Source organism: Asterias rubens, chromosome 13 (genome assembly GCF_902459465.1).
Source record: "Asterias rubens chromosome 13, eAstRub1.3, whole genome shotgun sequence".
In the NCBI taxonomy this organism is placed as follows: domain Eukaryota; kingdom Metazoa; phylum Echinodermata; class Asteroidea; order Forcipulatida; family Asteriidae; genus Asterias; species Asterias rubens.
The window spans coordinates 8,824,037-8,844,188 of record NC_047074.1 but is presented as its reverse complement, the minus strand read 5'-3'; the positions used below and the strand labels follow the sequence as shown (position 1 = coordinate 8,844,188).

The following is a 20,152-nucleotide window of genomic DNA, read 5'->3' as shown; positions in this document are numbered from 1 at the left end:
CAAACATGTGAAAATTTGAGCTCAATTGGTCATCGAACTTGCGAGATAATAATGAAAGAAAAAAACACCCTTGTCACACGAAGTTGTGTGCGTTTAGATGGTTGATTTCGAGACCTCAAGTTCTAAATCCGAGGTCTCGAAATCAAATTCGTGGAAAATTACTTCTTTCTCGAAAACTATGGCACTTCAGAGGGAGCCGTTTCTCACAATTTTTTATACCATCAACCTCTCCCCATTACTCGTGACCAAGAAAAGTTTTATGCTGATAATTATTTTGAATAATTACCAATAGTGTCCACTGCCTTTAATTACATTTAACAGTGGTTAAAATTAGCAATGTGAGTTCAACTTAACAACTAAACTTCAAACTTCTTTATCTCGGTTTCATTCCCTCACATCGCTTAGCAAATAAATTTGCTTAGCAATGTTTTCTGATTCACAGCTTTATGAGATTGGGCCCAGGTCTAGTCTTGGAAGGAAGTGTGTGTCTGAATTGACTTTGGCTGTGTCTATGGCAAGGTGGCTGAGAATGCCAATCCTTCAACATTGTCACTGCACCCAACAGCCATAGCCAGACACTGCCTAAAATAATTGTTATCTGATCCATTGCTTTAGAAGGGCATTGCTACATTGTGGAACATTTAATCATGTAATACCTAATAGAACTAACCTTGGAAAAGTTTATTTTAAAGATATGGCCCAAAATCAGGATTGATCATGTTTAAGAATAATCCAAATTTGGAATACACAATCTGAGCAATGTTACCGTCAGTATCGCTTTTCTTACTCAAACTTGGAGGCATAAAAACGGATACATTTTTACAAGCACATTTATTTGAAGTGACACGTTTCTTATAAATGCTTTGTACTATCGAAAGCTGGTGAAGGCTTCTAACCAAAAGGATTTATTGCCATGAATTTTAAGAGTGATGATGAAATGTACACCTTCCCTTTAAACTATCTATTATGTTTGTAATTTGTATTTATTACCTCAGGAATGTGCTGTTATATTGTGTGCTTTTAACAGTTCTTTTGGACTCTCAGATTCTGAGATTCTGTATGGAGGATGCTATAGTATTGCACTGTTTGGTTCGAGTGTCTACAGACAAACTTACCCAAATCTCAAGTCTGTTTCCAGGCTTCTTGCGAATTCGATACGAATGTTGACGTTACAAACTCACAATGAATAATTGGCACCAGTTGAGCTGTGCTCAACTCTTGCGAATATTCACAGCAAAACAGAGTTGTGAGGTCAAATTCATATCAGATTCGCAGGAAGTAGAACCAGGCTTACATGTAGTGTAAAGTGATATGTCCTCGATACCTCAAAACGACTTATTGATCCAATGCAGCTAATGTCGTCAACACATAATCTCGCTTGTACCATTTTGGGAGTCAATATCCCTGTGTGCTATACAGTGAGGTGTGCTTTTAGGTGATGCTGGTTTTTGTACGCTTGCCACAATTGTAACGTGCAATTCTACTCCAAAAATGAGGAGTGTAGCAGACAATGACCTGCGTTTGATATTGGTATGAGAGATAACTCACATTTGTCACCCATCAAGTAAATTAACACATGAACAGAAAAATTAATAACTTGTAGTTTTAGATACAATATTTCTTTTAATTTATTTTAATTTAGAAGTGTTCACATTAACAGTAAAGTTTTTTGTAACAATATTCCTGTACATTTTTTTGTATTTACATGCCTTTGTGCCATCAGAATTATGACAATTTATTAAATACATTAACCTTAAAGTAGCAGTGCGCAGTCACAGTTATGGATACAAATTTTGTTAGTGTCCATTTTACAAACAACAGTTTGTAAACCACTGATGTCATTTGATAAATAAAAAGTGATTGAGCTTGTGGAATACAAGATCTTCAAAGAGATACTCAAAATGTATCTGTTTGGTGTATTTGTAACAAAAAATGTACCCATGATTGTGTGGCTGTGCACAGTTCAGAAGAAAACATCTTAGGAACATGTACGCTACATGTTCATGTAAAACTTTATGTACATCCACCAAAAAAGCAAGACAATTAAAAAAGTAATAACTTAAGGGGTTAATTTTCCGTTTTCTATGGCACTGTTTTGAAAAGAAAAAGAGGAAATCAGCTGATCGGCTGAAAAGTTGCATGCCTGAAGTAGTGAGTCGTGTTTAACAAAACAAGCTTTTAAAATACAACTACCGGAAAATCCTGTCTGCTTTTCAAATATCTTTACACCAAAATTTAATTCAAATGAGGCTACATGCCCCTTCAAGTATCAGTGAGTTTAACTACAGAGTTGCAAGCAACCAAAGTTGTATTTTAAGGAGATACATGTACAACCTTCTTGTCCTTGCTCTATGCTTGTAGCAAAGTCCCAATTATAAGCACAACAGCAGCAATGGTCATACCAAATACATATAATTATTATTATGATAAATTTACTTTTAAAATGCACAAGATATGAGTTTTGGACCAAACTGCCATTTATGTATTAGATTAATGTTAAAGTTGTTGAGCAGCTGTATCTAGAAGGCGTACTTGTGCATTTAGTATTTTACAATTTATAAATCAACAATTTCCAAGAATATTTGAATTCTATGACTACCTCGAAAAAAAGTATCAAAGTATAAAACCGAACAAAGTATGTTTTTCCACCACTAAATTAAACAAATTCTAGGGATTGAAAATAAATTTGAAAGAAACGGACTTACAGTTTAACAGCTTTGTGAGTCAATATTAAGTTTCTAACTAATTTTGTACTGGATCCATGGAAAAAAAAAACTTTGTAATACATTCTACAAAAAAAGTATATAATTTGAGACTAAAAAATATTAAATTGGAACTTGTGAAAACTTGTAACAAAAACCCACTTGTGAACTTGTAAAAAAGAAAACACTAGCAGAGCTAGCCCAATCAATTGTGATTATTTCTGAATTGTTGTCAAGTCTTGCAGCTAACATGTATTCTTTTTTAGGAACCTATAACGTACACCCGAGCTCCACATATAATGTATAACTGGTGAGGTTTGCAGTAGCACCATATGTGTAAATCTCTGTTGAGTAGTGTTGATTCTGAAAAGAACCTGTGGTTGACAACTTCAGAACCAACACTATTTAAACAAGATTTACACATGGTGCTCCGCAAACCTCACCTAATTATCATTGCCACCATGCAAAGTTTCAAATCCTACTATAACTGGTGAATAAAATCGCCAATCCTTGCCCCTAAATTTAGTTTGATTTTCCAAAGCAAGGCTGAAACCTTCGGCTCACTTTCATGACTCTGCTTACCGCTGAATTCTGCTCCAACAATCACTATTGTCCCCTTAATATGCAGAGTTTCTGCGCTAGCTTTGTTGGCGAAAAATGCCTTGTACGATGGGAGTATGCACACTCTAAATTTCCCTCCTAAACCTGTGAAAAACGCTTGGCGTAAGTGTCGCATTCCCTGCTTTTATCAATGCCAGTTCTTTGCTTACTGTAAGCAGAACCATGACATTGGGATGGGCCCTTATCCTTCCGACGCTCATTTAAGCTACACCTTAAGAGCAGGAAAACAGAACTCTGGATCTGGCACTGCGTCAAGAGTTACAAGTAGCTGTCATAGAGAAATCTGTCCCCCAATGATTCTGTCCCCCTTATGGTACATGTAAGTTAACATGTGCTGAATGAGGACGATTCAAAAGTACACAAATCGCTGTACCAGGGGACACAATCTCCGGGGGGACAGAATCTCCAGCCACACAGGCACCCCAGTATAACCCTGCTTGATTTCGTTTGTTGGTCTTGCTTGGTTGGTGACACACTAGGCTGGTGCACCGTGTTGCTACAGTCTTGATGTACAAACAGACCAACACTTGTGTAAATGCTATAGAGTATGTCAAGTAAACCAAGAAGTTTTTGCACATGTAGCGTAGTCATTCTATCCGCCAGTACAGCATCCAACTCGGTTGGTACAGCATTTTAACAATACATGTACACCAGTAATTCACCAACTTCTTTAGAAATATTCATAGCTGAGCACTGGCAATGTATAGCGCCCTCTATTGTCCAGTACAGTCCATCACCATGCACACAACACATTGTTATTTTGGCATCCCTAAACAGATATCTTTTGCAGAGGTCCATTTCACGTTACGCTTTTCTCAGTGTTTTTTTTTTCATTTTTTGGCTAACGCTATGCCAGCTCCTACCAGACTGCCAATGGCCAGCACTGCCCCACCAACGATTGCAATTCCCAAAAGGCCTTCTGTTCACGAGAAAAAAATACAGATAAAACATTATTAATAGAATACTATGCAATAAATAATTGGGTTTTTACCCTTGCGCCAATGTGTTCAGTACTTTCCCCGATCGAGTTATGTGAAAAAGAAAACTTATAAGCATATCACATGGGTGGGATTCGAACCACAGACTTCGCATTGCTAGAACAGATAGTGTTACCACTAGACCATTGAGCTAGCCAGATGGCTAAAGGTAATGCACAAATCACAAACACACACACAGCCTTATTTTGTTATATACATGTAGATCGAGTTTGTGGGGTCCTGCTACAGTTGTTCCATTTTGTATTGAGTGACCCCTTTTTTGCTTTGAAAGTCGCCATCTTGTAGGGCAAACCGTATGCGCGTCTAAATGCTTACAACAAAAACAAGCAGGACATTGATTTCTACAACACAAGCACGCACACGCTCGCAGACGCCATCTTGTAGGGCAGGTATTTGAACGAAGACGTCATATTCAATACAGTCTATCATTCACTCGAAAAAAACTCTTACTCGAAAAAACGACACAAATACCAATGTCCATCACACTCGCATTTGCCCAACTGAATCACTCAAACATGTAATGTGCCATAGAAATCAAACCGGGAACACTGGTGCTGCGTGAGTCATTGATGTACACATTTGGACATGCATACGGCCTGCCCTACAATTCATAGCAACAAAGGGGTTATTCGATACGATCTATACTTTAATGGTGTCACCCTGCAACGCAACAGTCCTCAAATTTCCCAAAGACATACAAATTTGTAAAAAGGGCAGTGAGCGTAACTGGCACAACAATCAAGGCTGTAGTAAAGAAGTTTTACGCTAGAGGGACGCTATGGCCAGTTACAAGGGCACCAACAGCACCGCCCTACGTGAAATTTTAGGCCTGCCGCAAGCCTCCTTTCGATATTACTGTTATTTAAAGGCACTGGACACGATTGGTAACAACTCAAAATAACTATTAGCATAACCACTTACTTGGTAACAAGCAATGGAGAACTGCTGATGTGATAGTATAAAACATTGTGAGAAACGGCTCCCTCTGAAGTAACATAGTTTTTGAGAAAGAAGTATTTTTCCTTAAAATATTTTATTTTGAGACCTAAGAATAAGATTTAGAGTCCCGAAATCAAGCATCTGAAAGCACACAACTTTGTGTGACAAGGGTGTTTTTTTTCTTCCATTTTTATCTCGCAACTTCACAGCCAAGAATTGTGTTCAAATTTTCACAGGTTTGATATTTTGTGCATATGTTAAGACACATCAAGTGAGAAGACTGGTCTTTGATAATTACCAAAGGTGTCTAGTGTCTTTAAGAACCAAGCTTACCTTTATTCATTTTCTTCTTAATAAGTTGCTCTAGATCCTTGGCTTGTGTGTTGTTAGGTTCAATCTGCTGCAATCCTTGTACATACTTAAGAGCCTTGGTGTAGTCCTGGTGAAGAAACACACAATCAAAAGATTTCTAACACAAATAGCCCATCGCAAAAAAATGTCTGGTGTTAAAGTGATGTGTATTCCTATTTTACCCATTTTTCCTGTTTAATTTTATTTTTAAATAGGTCACCTTTCACCACAAGGCCAGGATGGCCGCTTCAAGGCGAGGGCTACACCTGTCGACCCAAATCAACTGTCACAAGGGGGCGTGGTGCCACCTACTCCTGTGGGTGAAACAAAGTCACCCCTTCACATCCTGCAAGGATGTAGTCCGCATGGTATCATCCACTAGGAGCCTGGCTGGTAGAGCACAATGCACTACTTTTCCAACTTTTCACAAAGCAATGGTTAAGTGGCTCTGCTCAAGGACAGCAGTGTAATGAATCAAACCCACACTCTGCTGCTGACAATACCAGAGCTTGGGTTCGGTGAACTAGACTGCTCCGCCACAAACACGATTTATCTTAAGTTGACATAACATATCTTTGACTCAACCTTTTTAACGAGGTGAAAATCTGACAAAATCAGACAGGTAAAAGTAGTTTAATCTTGCAAATGGGCGAGTGAAAGTTGGCAAATACTACATGTAGATAAGTGCAAAACAAGCACTTCTTTTGACGCTTGTCGAATAAACATGTTTAAGACGTACCTTTAACCTGTAGTAGCCAACGCCAAGATAGAACAGATAGTCACGGCGAACCTGAGGGTTGCCTCCATGCAAAAGTTCTTCCAGTAGGGCTACCCCCTTCTTCTGGTCGTTGGTGTAGCGGCTTCTAATCAGGCACCATGCATAGTTGAACTGAGTCCGTCCAGACACTCTACCTCTTGCCAACTCACTGTTGTAGGCGTGCTCATACTTCTGCAAATTGTCAAGTAAAAGCATATATTATTTTTTTTACAACACACGTTCGCAAACCAGTAGAGGGTGTTTTTCAAAAGTGTGACCACTGGTTAAAGGAACACGTTGCCTTGGATGGGTCTAGTTGGTCTTTGAAAAGCGTTTGTAACAGTTTGTTATAAAATGCATTGGTAAGTATAGAAAGATAATTTAAAAGTAGAATACAATGATCCACACAGTTTTTTCTGTGGAGATGATAGTGGCTTGCTCTATGGTCAAATCATAGTTCTAGTCTACTTTATTCTCTTGAAACTTCGAGTTCGACAACAAATTGCGCATAGATATTGAGGTCAAATTTTTCACAGGGCACACTCACACAGGTTTGCCTTTTTTTAATGTTGATATGAATATGAATGATATAGGTCTGCATGGCCTACAACAATTAAGGAAAGGTTTCTGTATGGCCAATAATATTAAATATAGTATCTAATTTAACTCACTCAATGAGATATCCCATTTTCTTGTGAAAATGAGTGAAAAAGTGGTGGCGTGATAAGGAAAGTTAGTCGCAATTTACTTTAGTAAATAAGGGAATCAATGTGTAGTGAAGAGGTTTTCAACTAGTGGTTTAATCCCAACAAGGCTTGGATCTTGATAATTTTACCGAGACGAAGTTGAGGTAAATTATGAAGAACCAGGCCTCGGCGGGTTTAAACCACTAAATGAAAACCGATTCAACACACTTTGATTCCCATTCATAAACACCTTTTCGGTCAAAAACATCATCACTTTTTGGTAAAAAAGTCAAATAAATACAAAAATTCTAATTGTTAAATGATTTCTTTCAACACAACACCCCTCCAGCTATGAAAGTCCTCCGCCACCCTCGGTAGACAACTCCTTATAATATAAGGGAATGCTGTGCGCGTCGCGCGTATCGCGTGATGTGGCACAACTGTTTCAGCCGTTGCTCTCGACCAATAATAGGAATGAAGAAACTGTCTTATAATATAATTATAAGAACAGGTGCAAGGTCGCGTGTCACACCCATGAATTAACTGTCTGGGGTATTTATGAATTAGTAAATTAATTTAAAATAAGATTGAAAAGACTGGCCTTCTCTGACAATAGCTACCATCAACAACATCCATCATCATGTGTGACCAACAACATACATAGACATTAGGATAGGCATCTTATATAGGTGTCATCATGGAGGAATCAAACAAGCCTCAAGGCTCAATCAAGGCAGCGAGTAATTTATTTAGGCTTGGAAAAGTTTCCGTATGGCGCCACCACTTTTTCATTCGATGTAAAATAATATAGTATTTAATTTACCTCAATGAGATATCCCTTTCTGTAAATATGAGTGAAAAAGTGGTGGCGCCATACGGAAAGTTATCCGGAAACCTTTCCAAAAGACACTATACAGATGCGATATTAAACAGAACATTTGTAGCAAAATGTTGCAGTTGCAAATATCTAAACAATTGCCACCGTGCGAATTCTTTTTGCATGAATAATGTGACAGAACAAACCTTTAAATCGTCCACCGACACAGTTTCTTCCACAATCGCCTCCATCTTGGATTTGTAGCTGCTAGTTGGTTGCCGTTCTCTCTCTCATTGAAAAGAACGTGGGATCGGGGGAACAGACGGGTACCAGTACCCTGAAAAGTTTCACTTTTCAAAGAGGGTTACAGTTATATGTAAATTTAGAGCTACCGGGAAAAAAGTAACAAATTAAAGAGAATTTAGGACAACAAACTATTACAAAAACCTTCGTATTGAATTCCTTTGAGTTTTTATTTACCATTCGTACAGCTTCTCAACAACATTAAACAGTATAAATTACAACATGTTTAAAGAATCCTTCAGTAAATTTCAAGGCAACAAAATTGCACCCTATCTGAATAATGAAACAGCCCGAGTAAGTCTATCAATTAAATTACGACACAATAACCCAGCTGATCGCTGCGCACGTACGTCAACTCAAGAGTTCATTCATAAAAGTGATGACCGCATAGTTTCCATTCCTTTGGTTAACCACTCCCCTCCGTATCATCCTTATTTTGGGATAATCTCTAATGACCAGAGACCCATTACCTGTATTGCACTGTGGATGGTATTTCAAAATGACACAGCGTTATAATTATTGCGTAACTAAGTCCAAACGGGCACTTAGATCATGAGCACGTGCATGACCAAAAAAAATAAAAAATACTTAGCCTATGACTAATAAACCAAATAACACCCATACAAGTCATTGTACACTCCTCTCCCCACTGGAGATTTAGCATGGTATTACAACATATAATCTGAAACCCATAAACTGGGTGGAGACAGAGTGTAAAACCGTAGAGCAAGGACCATTGAGTACATAGACTTGTGGACAAGTCGTTAAATCGGCCCCACGCGCTGAGATAGTGCTCCCCCGACAACGCTGCTCTCGCGCGAACTCACTGCTCTCGCGCGAACTGATGGCTCCCCGATTTCGACTCCTCACTCCTCGTTAATGAGGAGTCGAAATCGGGGATCCATCAGTTCGCGCGAGAGCAGTGAGTTCGCGCGAGAGCAGTGTTGTCGGGGGAGCACTATCTCAGCGCGTGGGGCCGATTTAACGACTTGTCCACAAGTCTATTGAGTACACAGAATAAAAACACCTTGCTTGCACTGGCTGGCACGAATGTAGTGTAACTATGCGCACGGATCTATGACCACCCCACCCTTTGAGGGCGCATCCGGTTTGCTCTTTTCTGTTTTTCTCGTCATTGTTGTTTGGTTACCGCGGTGGATGGACACCGAACCAGAACTGCTCCGATTTGCTGAACTCGGATGGAATAACAAACAAGAAGCATATAGAGAAGGTGAGCAAAATATTTTGTTTACAACTTCACCAAAGTCAGCTTTGCACAGAATAAATTCTTATCAAAATATGCGCATCTCAAGAATGTTTTTACAACTTATTTAACTATTATAACTTGATTAATTGCATTTTTTTTTTACATTTCCAAATATAACAATCAATAGATATCAAACTTTTTGGCAAACGATACTGCTACTCTATACTCGCATATAATAATTGATAGATACAAAAAATACACAATTTATTTCATCTAGGAAACAAAGAAAAAAAGGCCACTTTTGTAAAATACTTTTTGCAAATGAGGTAACTATTTTTTATTTTGGAATAAAAAATGTAAACACAAAAGTTTTCCAAACTGCCACTTGAATTTGCAAAAAATAAATAAATAACAGTTACAACCGCCGTTAAATTTCACATTATTGTGCAAAACGTGGGGTGTCCGTATTAAGCACACAAAACTTTGTTTTATATTGCGAAACAGAGCAAAATATTGACAAATTTTAATAACTAATTTCGAGAGGTCTGTAATAATGTGGTTTTTAGTAAAATTATGTTTAAGTCATTGTATATGGACATCAGAGCAATTGCGGCTATTCTGGATTTACCCTAATTTTCAATACAGTCAATTATGTGAATGAGTTTTTCGTCAAAATAGGCGGTGGAGGGGGGGGGGGGGGTCGGGGTGCGCTACATTCGCTGTATTGAAATAGGGAAAGTGTGATTTTGGAGGTCTTTAAAAATACATATTTTTAACTCTGGCACTAATTTTTCAAACGGAGATGTCCCTTAGTAGGTGATCATTTGTAGTGATTTAAAGTTTTAGAAGCCCTACCAACCCCGCCCCACCCAACACACCACCCCCACCCCACACCACCCCGCCCCAAAATATACAACCCCTTCTTCACCCCACTCCAGGAAATGAGCTTAAAATAAAATTCGGGAGACGGTAGAGCAACCAACGTCACCAATTAGAACCTATCAATTATTACCCTATATCCAGACCAGACAAATCCGCTTTGGCCAGCTCAAGAGAACGGAATGTGTTGGAACTTAGTGACTGTGTGTCACCAGAGCGTGAGGGGCTCGGGGTCAAATAACTAGCTATTGCGAAAAAAACAAAATAATTGCTATATAAATGGAATTATTACGGAAGGGCACATTATTTTCTGCAATATCGTTTCTTTATTCACGACCTGATGTGCCACTAACCCAACCCTGTGTGTTTCGGCTCTCGTGAAACGAAATTTATTTTAAAAATGCTAGAGTTTCATTGGAATGAAAGGGCACATTCTCTCTGCAATATCATTTCTTTATTCACGATCTGTGTGTCATCTTCTTTTTCTGCAATATCTTTTTTTTTCACAAAGTGTGTACGTGTGTTTACAATCACCTAACCCTAACCCTGTCCGGCTAAAGGTAAAGAAACTAAGCGAAAGGGCACATTCTTTCTGCAATATTTTTTTTCACGAGACATGAGTACCACTCACCCAACCTATATCTGTGTCGGCACTTGTGACATTTATAACAGTGAATGGGGTTCAGAAATGACAATGCGCATTCTCGGCATACCTTTTTGTGCAAATATCGCGATCGGTTGATATGGGTGGGTGGTGGGTGCGCGCGGCGCAGACTAGACCACCTCGTGACGTAGAAAGAATTAGTGGCTGGATGGTGCTCTAAGACAAGTGAATAGACTTTTATCATGGTGCATGCCATCTTGAATTTCCCCGTTGATATCAATGTTACCAAACCGAGGCTGGAAGAACAAAACAGTCTGTTTCCTATTTTCAAAATGATTATTAGCATTCATTATCGTTATTCGATACGCGGTACCTGACCAAGATGGGGGCAGCATGGGAACGGTCTATAGAGACTCATTTTTCTTCGGGGAGTGGGGTGAGGATGAACTTTATACATATACACTGTAAAAAATGGGATGTTAAAATGGACACCATAGGTGTTTGTCACAGATGCCGAAGAATGAGTCAAAATGTCCATCAGGGTGTTAAAATAACACTCTGCCAAAACTACTACATGTAGGCCTACATTGGTACCTGAACATCCTTATGATGTCACCTAAGTTTCCAGTTAATTAATTGAATCGGTTTTTTTCTCCTCATCAATATTTAGCAATAAATTGTCTGCATTAGTGTTTCTAAAAACGCATCATTCACAACATATCTGCAAGGCCATTGTAAGATTATCGAGAGAAGCCTTTAGCAAAAGAAAACACGAATACGGTGCACAAAGTGGTATTAGTCCAGTCCTTAAAAAAAGTTAACTTGAAAATGAAATATTTCCAGTTGGGACATTGTAGTTGAAATAAACCCCACACCAGCAAAAAAACGTTTGTAACCATGGAGCAAACGTGCATACAAAATGAATGTACACGAATGACAAAAGTTCAATGTCACGCAAAAAAGTGGGGGTGTCACTCAGATTAAATTATTTCATAAACTCTATAAAAAAGTCACCATAAAGAAAGCCCACTTCAGATTGTAGAGTCCCCATGGCAACAACACACAAAATAATACCCCAACCCTCCCGAATTACTGACTGCACTGGATGGGGCGCAGGCTAAAAATAGACCTGAAAGAAAAAAAGAGAATACGTACACGTACTGAATCTCTTGGCTAAATATGCCCACAATGTACGTAGTTCAGAGGCCTACATACAGCGCCCTTGGATGCATATGTAGTTGTCAAAGCAAACAGAACCGCCTACACATTTTTTTCCTAGATATTATCGTCTGCTCGCAGCGGTCTGCCTATCATTTTACAAGGCTGCGACAGCCTCGCCGGTCACACAATTACTGAGTAGTAAACCATACCGCCTGTAAAAAAGCCCATTCATAAAGTTGGCTGTGTGAGCGCGGGAACGTTGTGTGCATCGCACATGTGCAATTTCGTTTGGATACGTTTGTGCATGCCGGACTAGTTCGATTTGTTTCAACAGCTGATAAGCAACATAGTAAGTACAATTTTTGGATAATTTTTTGTTGAACGCTTGTGCTTATTTGAAATATTTTATAAAATTCAAAATGCTCATTTGTAAAAAGAAAGAAAATAAAACGTTTGCCGTCGGCGAAAATTATTAATATGTTTTTGAGCAATGTTTCACCGATGCTTTGCGGAATGGCTTTTTGACAGAAAACTGTTGCAATAACGAAGCGCTGTGGTTAAATATTGCTGAAAATATTTTTTTTTAACATTAATTTGCAAAGAGGGAGGTAATGATTTGCTCTTAACATTATTTACACAGTTAGAGCCTAGACTCAGACCTACTTGTGAGAAATCTGATTTGATAATTCTACTTCATCGATCAATTTACTCTGGCAGGTGTGCTATACAATAATATGTACTCTGATGTTTTTTTTTTTCGGATAATGCTAACTTTCCATCAAACAACACGATACAGAGTTTGCAGCTAAACACGTCTTCATAAAATTATCAGCTTAATCTGCGACGAAACAAGTAACAAAACTAGTTGCAAAATTTGCTGTGAGGTGACCTCAAGTGAAATAGCGAGTGGTAATATTAACACGTCGATTATAGATTGCTTGTTATAATACCCGACCCATGATTGCACGTGTATATTACCGGCAAATCAATGACTTCCCCCCTTCCCCACTCTTTTTTTTTTACACAAATTTCGGTGGAAATAGTCCCCGATCGGATTGTCAAAATACGGAGCCCCTTTGTGAAGTTTTCTACAGCTCAGTAGTTTCTCTCCAAGCACTAAAAAAAAAATAATATCCCAATGTAAATACTGAATGTTCGAGTTTATCCTTTTCCCCAAGCTTTCGTTTAAGAGGACAAATTTTGCTGATCCATTCACAAGAGAGTGAAAATTTCACTCTCTTGTCCGAGTGGTTTAAGTTTCGCTCTTTTGAGAGTGAAAGTAAACCTGTGTCACTCTTTTTCAGTGAAATTGGAATGAACTTCACTCTAAATTGAGTTTAAAGTGCCCGTCTATCACTCTCAAGAAAGAGTCGTCCGCCATAAAATATGGCTCTTTGCAAGAGTGGAATGGCGGACAAAACGATTGGTTTTCATGTGTTTACATTATCGGAGTATCTTCATGCGCATCTGTAACTAATTCGACCATGTTCACCGGGTATCAATAATCAATACCGATTGTACAAGAAAGAGACCACACCTTTGTTTCACTCCAAGTCTTGATTTTGTTATAATGTTTTGATTTAGGGAAACACACCATGGCCGCACCTTTCTAATGGTCTCCAAAACTATAGCGTTGTAAAGGATGATGATGAAGTGGATTGTATCCAATAAAGTTTCCATACGAGCGTTCTGACAGGGTAAACAAATTTCAGAATAATGTCAATGTTTGAGTCAATAAACTTCAAAGTACTGCAATTTGCGACTATTTTTTTCGAAAACAATAAACCAAAACAATTTTTAATTATAGGCTGAAAAAAAAACACACGTCTGTCTTGAAGATTTCAGGAGGAACTAATCTGGTGCACATCAAGATCAACCATCATCTTCTTGTCAAAAGTGTATTTTCTTAATTGTTCCTTTCCCATTTCCCCCCGAACAGGAGACAGAGTGATACTTTACAACAAGTTCACGCTGAGACACACTTGAGATGAAAGACACCCAGGCAATGGAAACCTGCGTCAGTCCCAAGCACATGCAGTCAGCAGAGAGCCCGTGGTTCAAGAAAACCGCAATCATTCGCCCTTATCACAACTTACCAATTCGTCGAAACTCCATGCAGTCCTGGAGCGAATCATCATCAACCGCAGTTGGACAGCAGGCCGTTCTCCGAATCGCCGACGCACCTTGCGATAGCTCACAAGATGCCACTGAGCCCGAAAGGGTACCACCAGCTTCATGTGATGATAACGTTGGTGAAAAACCATTCACTGCTGAAAAGGAGCAGACGACAGTTTGCCAATATTTTGGCGCGATAGTGTCGTTTGCGAACCCTCAGCAAATTTTGAAGGACCAACAGACAACAGCAACAACTTCCACATTTACACCGAGTAGTCTTGTTATTGAAGGTAAAGGCACCACCGTTAATGGAGAACTATGGAAAAGGACCCCTCATCACAAGCCAAAGAAATGGATGCAGGGTGTTTCTTCGGATAACCTTGGACAAAAAGCTAACCAAAGTCTTTCAACTGCAACACATTCCACTCCACTCACGCCAACAACATCTCATGATAATCAGGTGGTCACTTCAAATAAAGTCCAGTACTCTATCCCTTACCACCATGTACATCAATCGACCACCTCTTCAGCCAGTGAGAGGCCGGCAAACCCAAGAGAAACCGCCTCCTCACAAAACCATAGAAAGCCATCAAACTTGTCTGAGATAGAGCAACGCCAGAGAGGTCCGCTCAAAAAGCGTCATATCCATTTCCAACCAGAATTAGAAGTGTTGGATTTGAGCGTGAAACGCCTGAAGTCAGAGCCGGGCAGCAAGGTCATGGGCCAGCAGATAAAAGACGAAAAGTTCCTGACAAGTTGTGCCCAATCCTCGCAGAGTGTTGGGGTTAAACCCGTACATCAACGGCTCAACGAGGGTTTTTATACTACGGTGAAGCAGGAGAAGCAGTCAGAAGTCGACGAGATGGTTCAGCCAGAAACCCAATCTTACAGGGGCATTTTCCGAACGGGAGAGGGGTTAGAGACGGAACGACTAGACGCGGGAATCACCCACTCGAACCCGAGGCCCTTGCCCCCGTCAATTCAAGGCTTCCAACCCGGCGAACTTGGTACTTTTACCGGTACTTTCAGCAATATGTATGCCCCTGGGGGTATACCCGCACCCCAGTACAACACAGAACTGGTGAGGCGCTGGGTTTTACATGTGACTCAGAACAATGAAATGCACGCCATGCAACACCTGCAAGCGCAGGTAGTCCCTGATGCGGAGTCGAACTTTTCATCCGCAGCGGCCGACGCCAGTCAAGGCAGTATGGTGCCCATGCCGAAGTTCGACACCGGTACAAGGGGCCATCGGAATGCAGCCTCCTTTCATGAGAAGCCGTACGCATGCGAGCACTGCTCGTCGACGTTCAAGCATCGCCACCACGTCGTAAGGCACATGCGTGCGCACAACGGCGAGCGTCCGTTCCACTGTCCGGACTGCGGTGCGGCGTTCGCACGCAAGTGCGTCCTGACCAATCACCGTCGTACGCACACTGGGGAGAAACCCTACATCTGTACGGAGTGCGGCGATACGTTCAGTCGCAAACACCACCTCGTGATCCACCAGCGGACGCACAGTGGCGAGAAACCGTACCGGTGTCTGGAATGCGGAGCGGCGTTCGCAAGATCACACCACGTCAACCGGCACCGTAGGACGCACGAGCTCAACAAGGCGCAAGAGGAGAGTGACACAATCTCTTTGCCGGGAACCGCCAGGTCACCGAACGCTAGCGATATCGAACATCTTCCAACAACTCTTGCAAAAGTCGGAACAGAACTTATGGTTCCTCATCCGGTCGTTAGGACCAACCTTCCGGCACCACAAACAGATACTCGAAATGAACTTTTTGTATTGCCAAAAGAAGTTACTCCGGGTAGTCCGGGCGTCCTTACCGAGTCAGGAACTGAAAGTGTACCGGCTTACACGCGGGAAACACCGGTAACTCAGCAGCCTTCTGACAGTGTTGATCGCCAAAATGGGCAGGTACGAGTAGTATAGCCCTGAAGTGTTATCCTCAGACATGCAAATAACATATTCAAATCACACAAAATACTATAATAAAAAAATAATTAAAAAAACACATAATTATTGCTGCATTTTTGAAATTTGGCAATCATAATATTACCAGTGTTTGGTTGACATGACCACCACATCAATGTTGTTTTAGGTGTAATATTTGTCCTACTTCCGAGTTTGTGGGCCCTTTGAAAAATCAGGAAAATTGTGATGAGTTAGCCTGACAAGTCTATAGAGCTACAGCATAGTGTTGGTCAGTACTCGATAAAATGGCATTACGTTTAGTCATACTTTTTCCCAAGGACCAAATTATATCTTGCCTGATACAACGACTCCGATGAAGCACTGACGGTGCTGAAAAAAAGTAATACAAATTCTAAAATACACATTGTTTGAAAGAAAGGGCTTTTCTTATCAAATAAAAAGAATGAAGTATGAGACGTTTTCAATGACTTCATTGTGACGTTATAAATCCAAGCTACGTCAATGTGCCACTCGTTTTAAAGGGAGTGCATATATTATAATAGGCCTACCTTTGGGTAATTATTGACCATAAAACTATATACTCCGTAACAAGCACTGGTAATGAATATCATTTTGAGAAACAAACCTTCAGAGGAATGTGTGTTCCTATTACGGATTATTCTTCTTATATGTGAGGACATAACCGCTCCAGATTTTTTTGCAATATCTCAAAAACGCTACCACCTTTTGAAATGAATTTTTTTAACAGGTTTGTGTTAATGAATACATTACAATAGGATTTAAACGATTCAAAATACCAAAGGTTATAAATTGCCTTTCAGTGTGGCAGTTTCACACAATAATTCAAGGCAGCTTTTATAATAAAGCTCTGCATTATTTTATGTGAAGTGTGTGCGGGGAAACTCAAAGCAAAAGCTGTCTAGACCTCACTTGGTTAACCTATTTTTCTCTGCAAATATATCCTCCTCGATCACAAATGTAGATTACGTATTTTAATATAAGGATGGATTCAATTTAACTCCATGAAACGGAGAGCACATAATACTAATTGGCCACCCCCTCTGGTTTAGGACAGCAGACGTTCACAAAAGGTCAACCCAGTATATTTAGGGATATCTTTGAACTATATCTTTTATTGCAACATTATAGCCCTATTTATTTGAAAAGGTCAAGCCCAGTTTGAAATCAATGCAGGATCAACTTTGCCTCTAGTGGGGGGACGAAAATAGTTTTGAGAAGAAAGTTTATGCCCCACTGAAGTATTTCCAATTTGGTCAATATTTTATGGGGGCGGAACCTGCGGTCTGAATTGAGGGGGCGGGGCTAGGAAACGTCCCCTCTCGAATTAATTGTCACCACATTGTGTTACGACGTAATGGGAATTCTTGTTTAATTTTCTTGTTAATTATAATGTGGTGTTATCCCATCTGATTTGAGATTTTTTGATTTTTTTTTTCCAAAGTGATTTGGGTTTTAAAAAACAGCAGCTGGGCCAATCTCATATAGAGCATGTGTGAACACAAACACTTACTAAGAAAAGAAAACTCTTGCTTGGCAAAAATAGGTTATCTGCCAAAATACCACATTATGTTACCATCGCTGTGACTGAAAATCTTGAGAACAACCGTTGGAAAACTATTTCGTGCTTTGGCAGTTTTTGGCTTTAAAACCGAATTGGGGCACTGACGTTTTTAATATACAGTAAACCCTAAGTTAAGGTGAGTGGAAAACCTACACACACAATAAGGGTAAATAGCCACAGAATAACGTTGTTCCCCACGATATACCAAGGGCTTCGCAAATCAAGGGGTGACCCGGTGAACCTACATGGCTATGATCCGAATACTCATGACATCCAAACACAATCAACAGAAGCAAAATCTGATGTATAATCATTGGTAATATTGCGTTTGCATGGACGAGTCATATGACAACTGACACAAATTGAGCACTCAAAAAATCCCACAACCAGTGGTGTCTAAAAAAAAAAAAGTATAATAAAGTGTTTTACACCATTATCACCGAGGCAGTATAAATAGTCAACACCCAAGGAAATCACTCGATTCAATGACCCAACCGAAGGAAAAAAGTGAGATATTAAAGACTTTGGCTTCCTGTGACTTGAACTTCTCAGGAAGGGGACTTCCGGAAAGTTCCCTCAAAGTTGGAAAGTTCCTTCCAAGTTGTAAAAGCAAAGGACATTTATTATAAATAGCCAAGCCCGATCGTCAGGAAATACAATCATGGAATCTTGTGTGATTGCATTTTATGCAACACAGCTCTGCGGACTATTATTAATTTTATTCCAGACTTTTCATTATTTTGACCAACAAAATAAGTTATCTGTTGTTCTTTATAGGAACACTAAATGCCGTTTCTGTGTGTGTGGGCGAAGATACTAAGTAATATTAATAGAGCAACAGGATAGCACAACAATTAAGGAAAATATTATAAACTTTCTTGCTTTGGTAGATGTTAATATTCGCATTGGGGATTTGGTTTTGACCTCTTATATACACTGATGTGTTAGAGTAGAAAACAAATTATATTTCTTGCTTTGGTGTACTAGTAACACAAATATTTTTGAGGTATTCTAAAATATCCAGAGAATATACATGTATTATTTAATATGGTTTATTATTTTGTTGTAAAGTCTTTGAACTCATTCATAACCTGTTGCAATATCTGACAAACCTGTGGACAAAATCACTAGGAGCTTTAATAGACCATCTGTAAACAACAAACTAAAAGATTTTTTAAAGGCAGTGGACACTATTGGTAATCAAGCATCAGAAAGCACAAAACTTCGTGTGACAATGGTGTTTTTCTTTCATTATTATTTCGCAACTTTGACGACCGATTGCGCTCAAATTTTCACAGGTTTGTTATTTTATGCCTATGTTGAGATACACCAACTGTGAAGACTAGTCTTTGACAATTACTAATAGTATCCACTGTCTTTAAGGAGGTGTTTTGAGAATGCTGTTTATCAATCGAATTTATCCAAATAAGGGAATAGCCCTCTATGGTGCCCCCATCTTGTGTTTTTTCTGCCATTCAACTCAATGCTACCAAACCGAGGTTGTAAGGGAAAATATAGTCTGGTACCTTCTTCGTGCCATGAGGATGCACCACTGATTTATATCATACTGACTGGACAGTCTGGTGTGTGAAAGTGGACGCCATGTTTATATATACTCGCATATGGATAGATCATTATCATTAATGTTTTGATGCATAGTTCCAAAAGAATAATTTCACTAAACATGCCAACATGTTGGCCAGACTCTGTGTCTTTTGTACACTGTTTTATCTGTCTTTTACATGTATTGTAAAGTGAAACAATTTGGACACTCAGCTTTTAAATTTCAAGCAAAGTTGGACACCCTTTACCTAAATCCTGGCCAAAACTTTGATACTGTAATATAACTTTTGGAGCAAAACAAAACCCCCCAAAACAGGCTCTAGGAATAAAGAAAAACTTGAAATTGCCTTGCTGGATTTTTTGAAAAATAAAAGTGACATCTTAAAACGGACGAAGGCCTATAAATGTTATGCAATATTCACTTTAAACATTTTTTTTTAAATGTGTTGTAATGTAATATTTATCATTTATGAGTACAAGATGCTTACACTTATGTAAAAAGCTGCTTAGACTAATGGCTGCAAACAATTTGTTTTTAAATGAAAAAGATGCTGTCTTATATAATTAAATTAAATCAATTCGGTACATTTATCAACTCGTATATTTATATTTTATGTGTTTTTTAAGACTTCTATAGAACTTATTTATTGGTGTAAAAAAGACAAATTACAAACTTGTCTTTTGATTATCAAAAGTTCAAAATTGGTACTCAAAATTTGCCCAGAACATTTGCCAAAAAAAAAAACATTTATATACATTCGCTTTACTGTACTCTCTAAACGAACACCCTAAATTTACTGTGTTGGTACTTTTTAAGCTGTGAAATAGTTCATTTAACATAAAACATTATAAAGTGTACAGAAAATAATATTGTTGTATTTTTTTATTAGGTCAATTTCTGGTATTCTTTTGCAAAAAAGGT

General features: G+C 39.1%; 2 protein-coding genes across 3 annotated transcripts; one reads left to right on the top strand and one right to left on the bottom strand.

The window, feature by feature from the left end:
• Positions 1-3,113: 3,113 nt before the first annotated feature.
• Positions 3,114-8,150, bottom strand: LOC117298283 (mitochondrial fission 1 protein-like). Its single transcript, XM_033781436.1, has 4 exons — positions 8,078-8,150; positions 6,351-6,560; positions 5,594-5,699; positions 3,114-4,242 (listed from the first exon to the last, which is right to left on the bottom strand). Exons 1-4 carry the CDS (start codon positions 8,120-8,122, stop codon positions 4,154-4,156), a joined length of 450 nt encoding a protein of 149 aa, XP_033637327.1. The 5' UTR covers positions 8,123-8,150; the 3' UTR covers positions 3,114-4,153.
• Positions 8,151-9,174: 1,024 nt separating this feature from the next.
• On the top strand, positions 9,175-18,890 carry LOC117298758 (zinc finger protein 232-like). Of its 2 annotated transcripts, none has more exons than XM_033782076.1 (2): positions 9,175-9,405; positions 13,965-18,890. In XM_033782076.1, the coding sequence occupies exon 2, from the start codon at positions 14,013-14,015 to the stop codon at positions 16,080-16,082; it is 2,070 nt and encodes a 689-aa protein (XP_033637967.1). In that variant the 5' UTR covers positions 9,175-9,405; positions 13,965-14,012; the 3' UTR covers positions 16,083-18,890. The 2 variants fall into 2 exon arrangements, with proteins under 2 accessions (XP_033637967.1, XP_033637968.1); XM_033782077.1 differs by lacking the exon at positions 9,175-9,405 and adding an exon at positions 12,235-12,374.
• The last annotated feature ends 1,262 nt before the right edge of the window (positions 18,891-20,152 follow it).

Coding starts and splice junctions, on each gene's coding strand:
- LOC117298758 (XM_033782076.1), top strand. CDS start 14,013: ATGAAAGACACCCAGGCAATGGAAACCTGCGTCAGTCCCAAGCACATG.
- LOC117298283 (XM_033781436.1), bottom strand. CDS start 8,122: ATGGAGGCGATTGTGGAAGAAACTGTGTCGGTGGACGATTTAAAG. Junction 6,561..8,077: donor TGTCGGTGGACGATTTAAAG/GTTTGTTCTGTC, acceptor GACAATTTGCAG/AAGTATGAGCACGCCTACAA. Junction 4,243..5,593: donor TAAGAAGAAAATGAATAAAG/GTAAGCTTGGTT, acceptor TCTCGTGAACAG/AAGGCCTTTTGGGAATTGCA.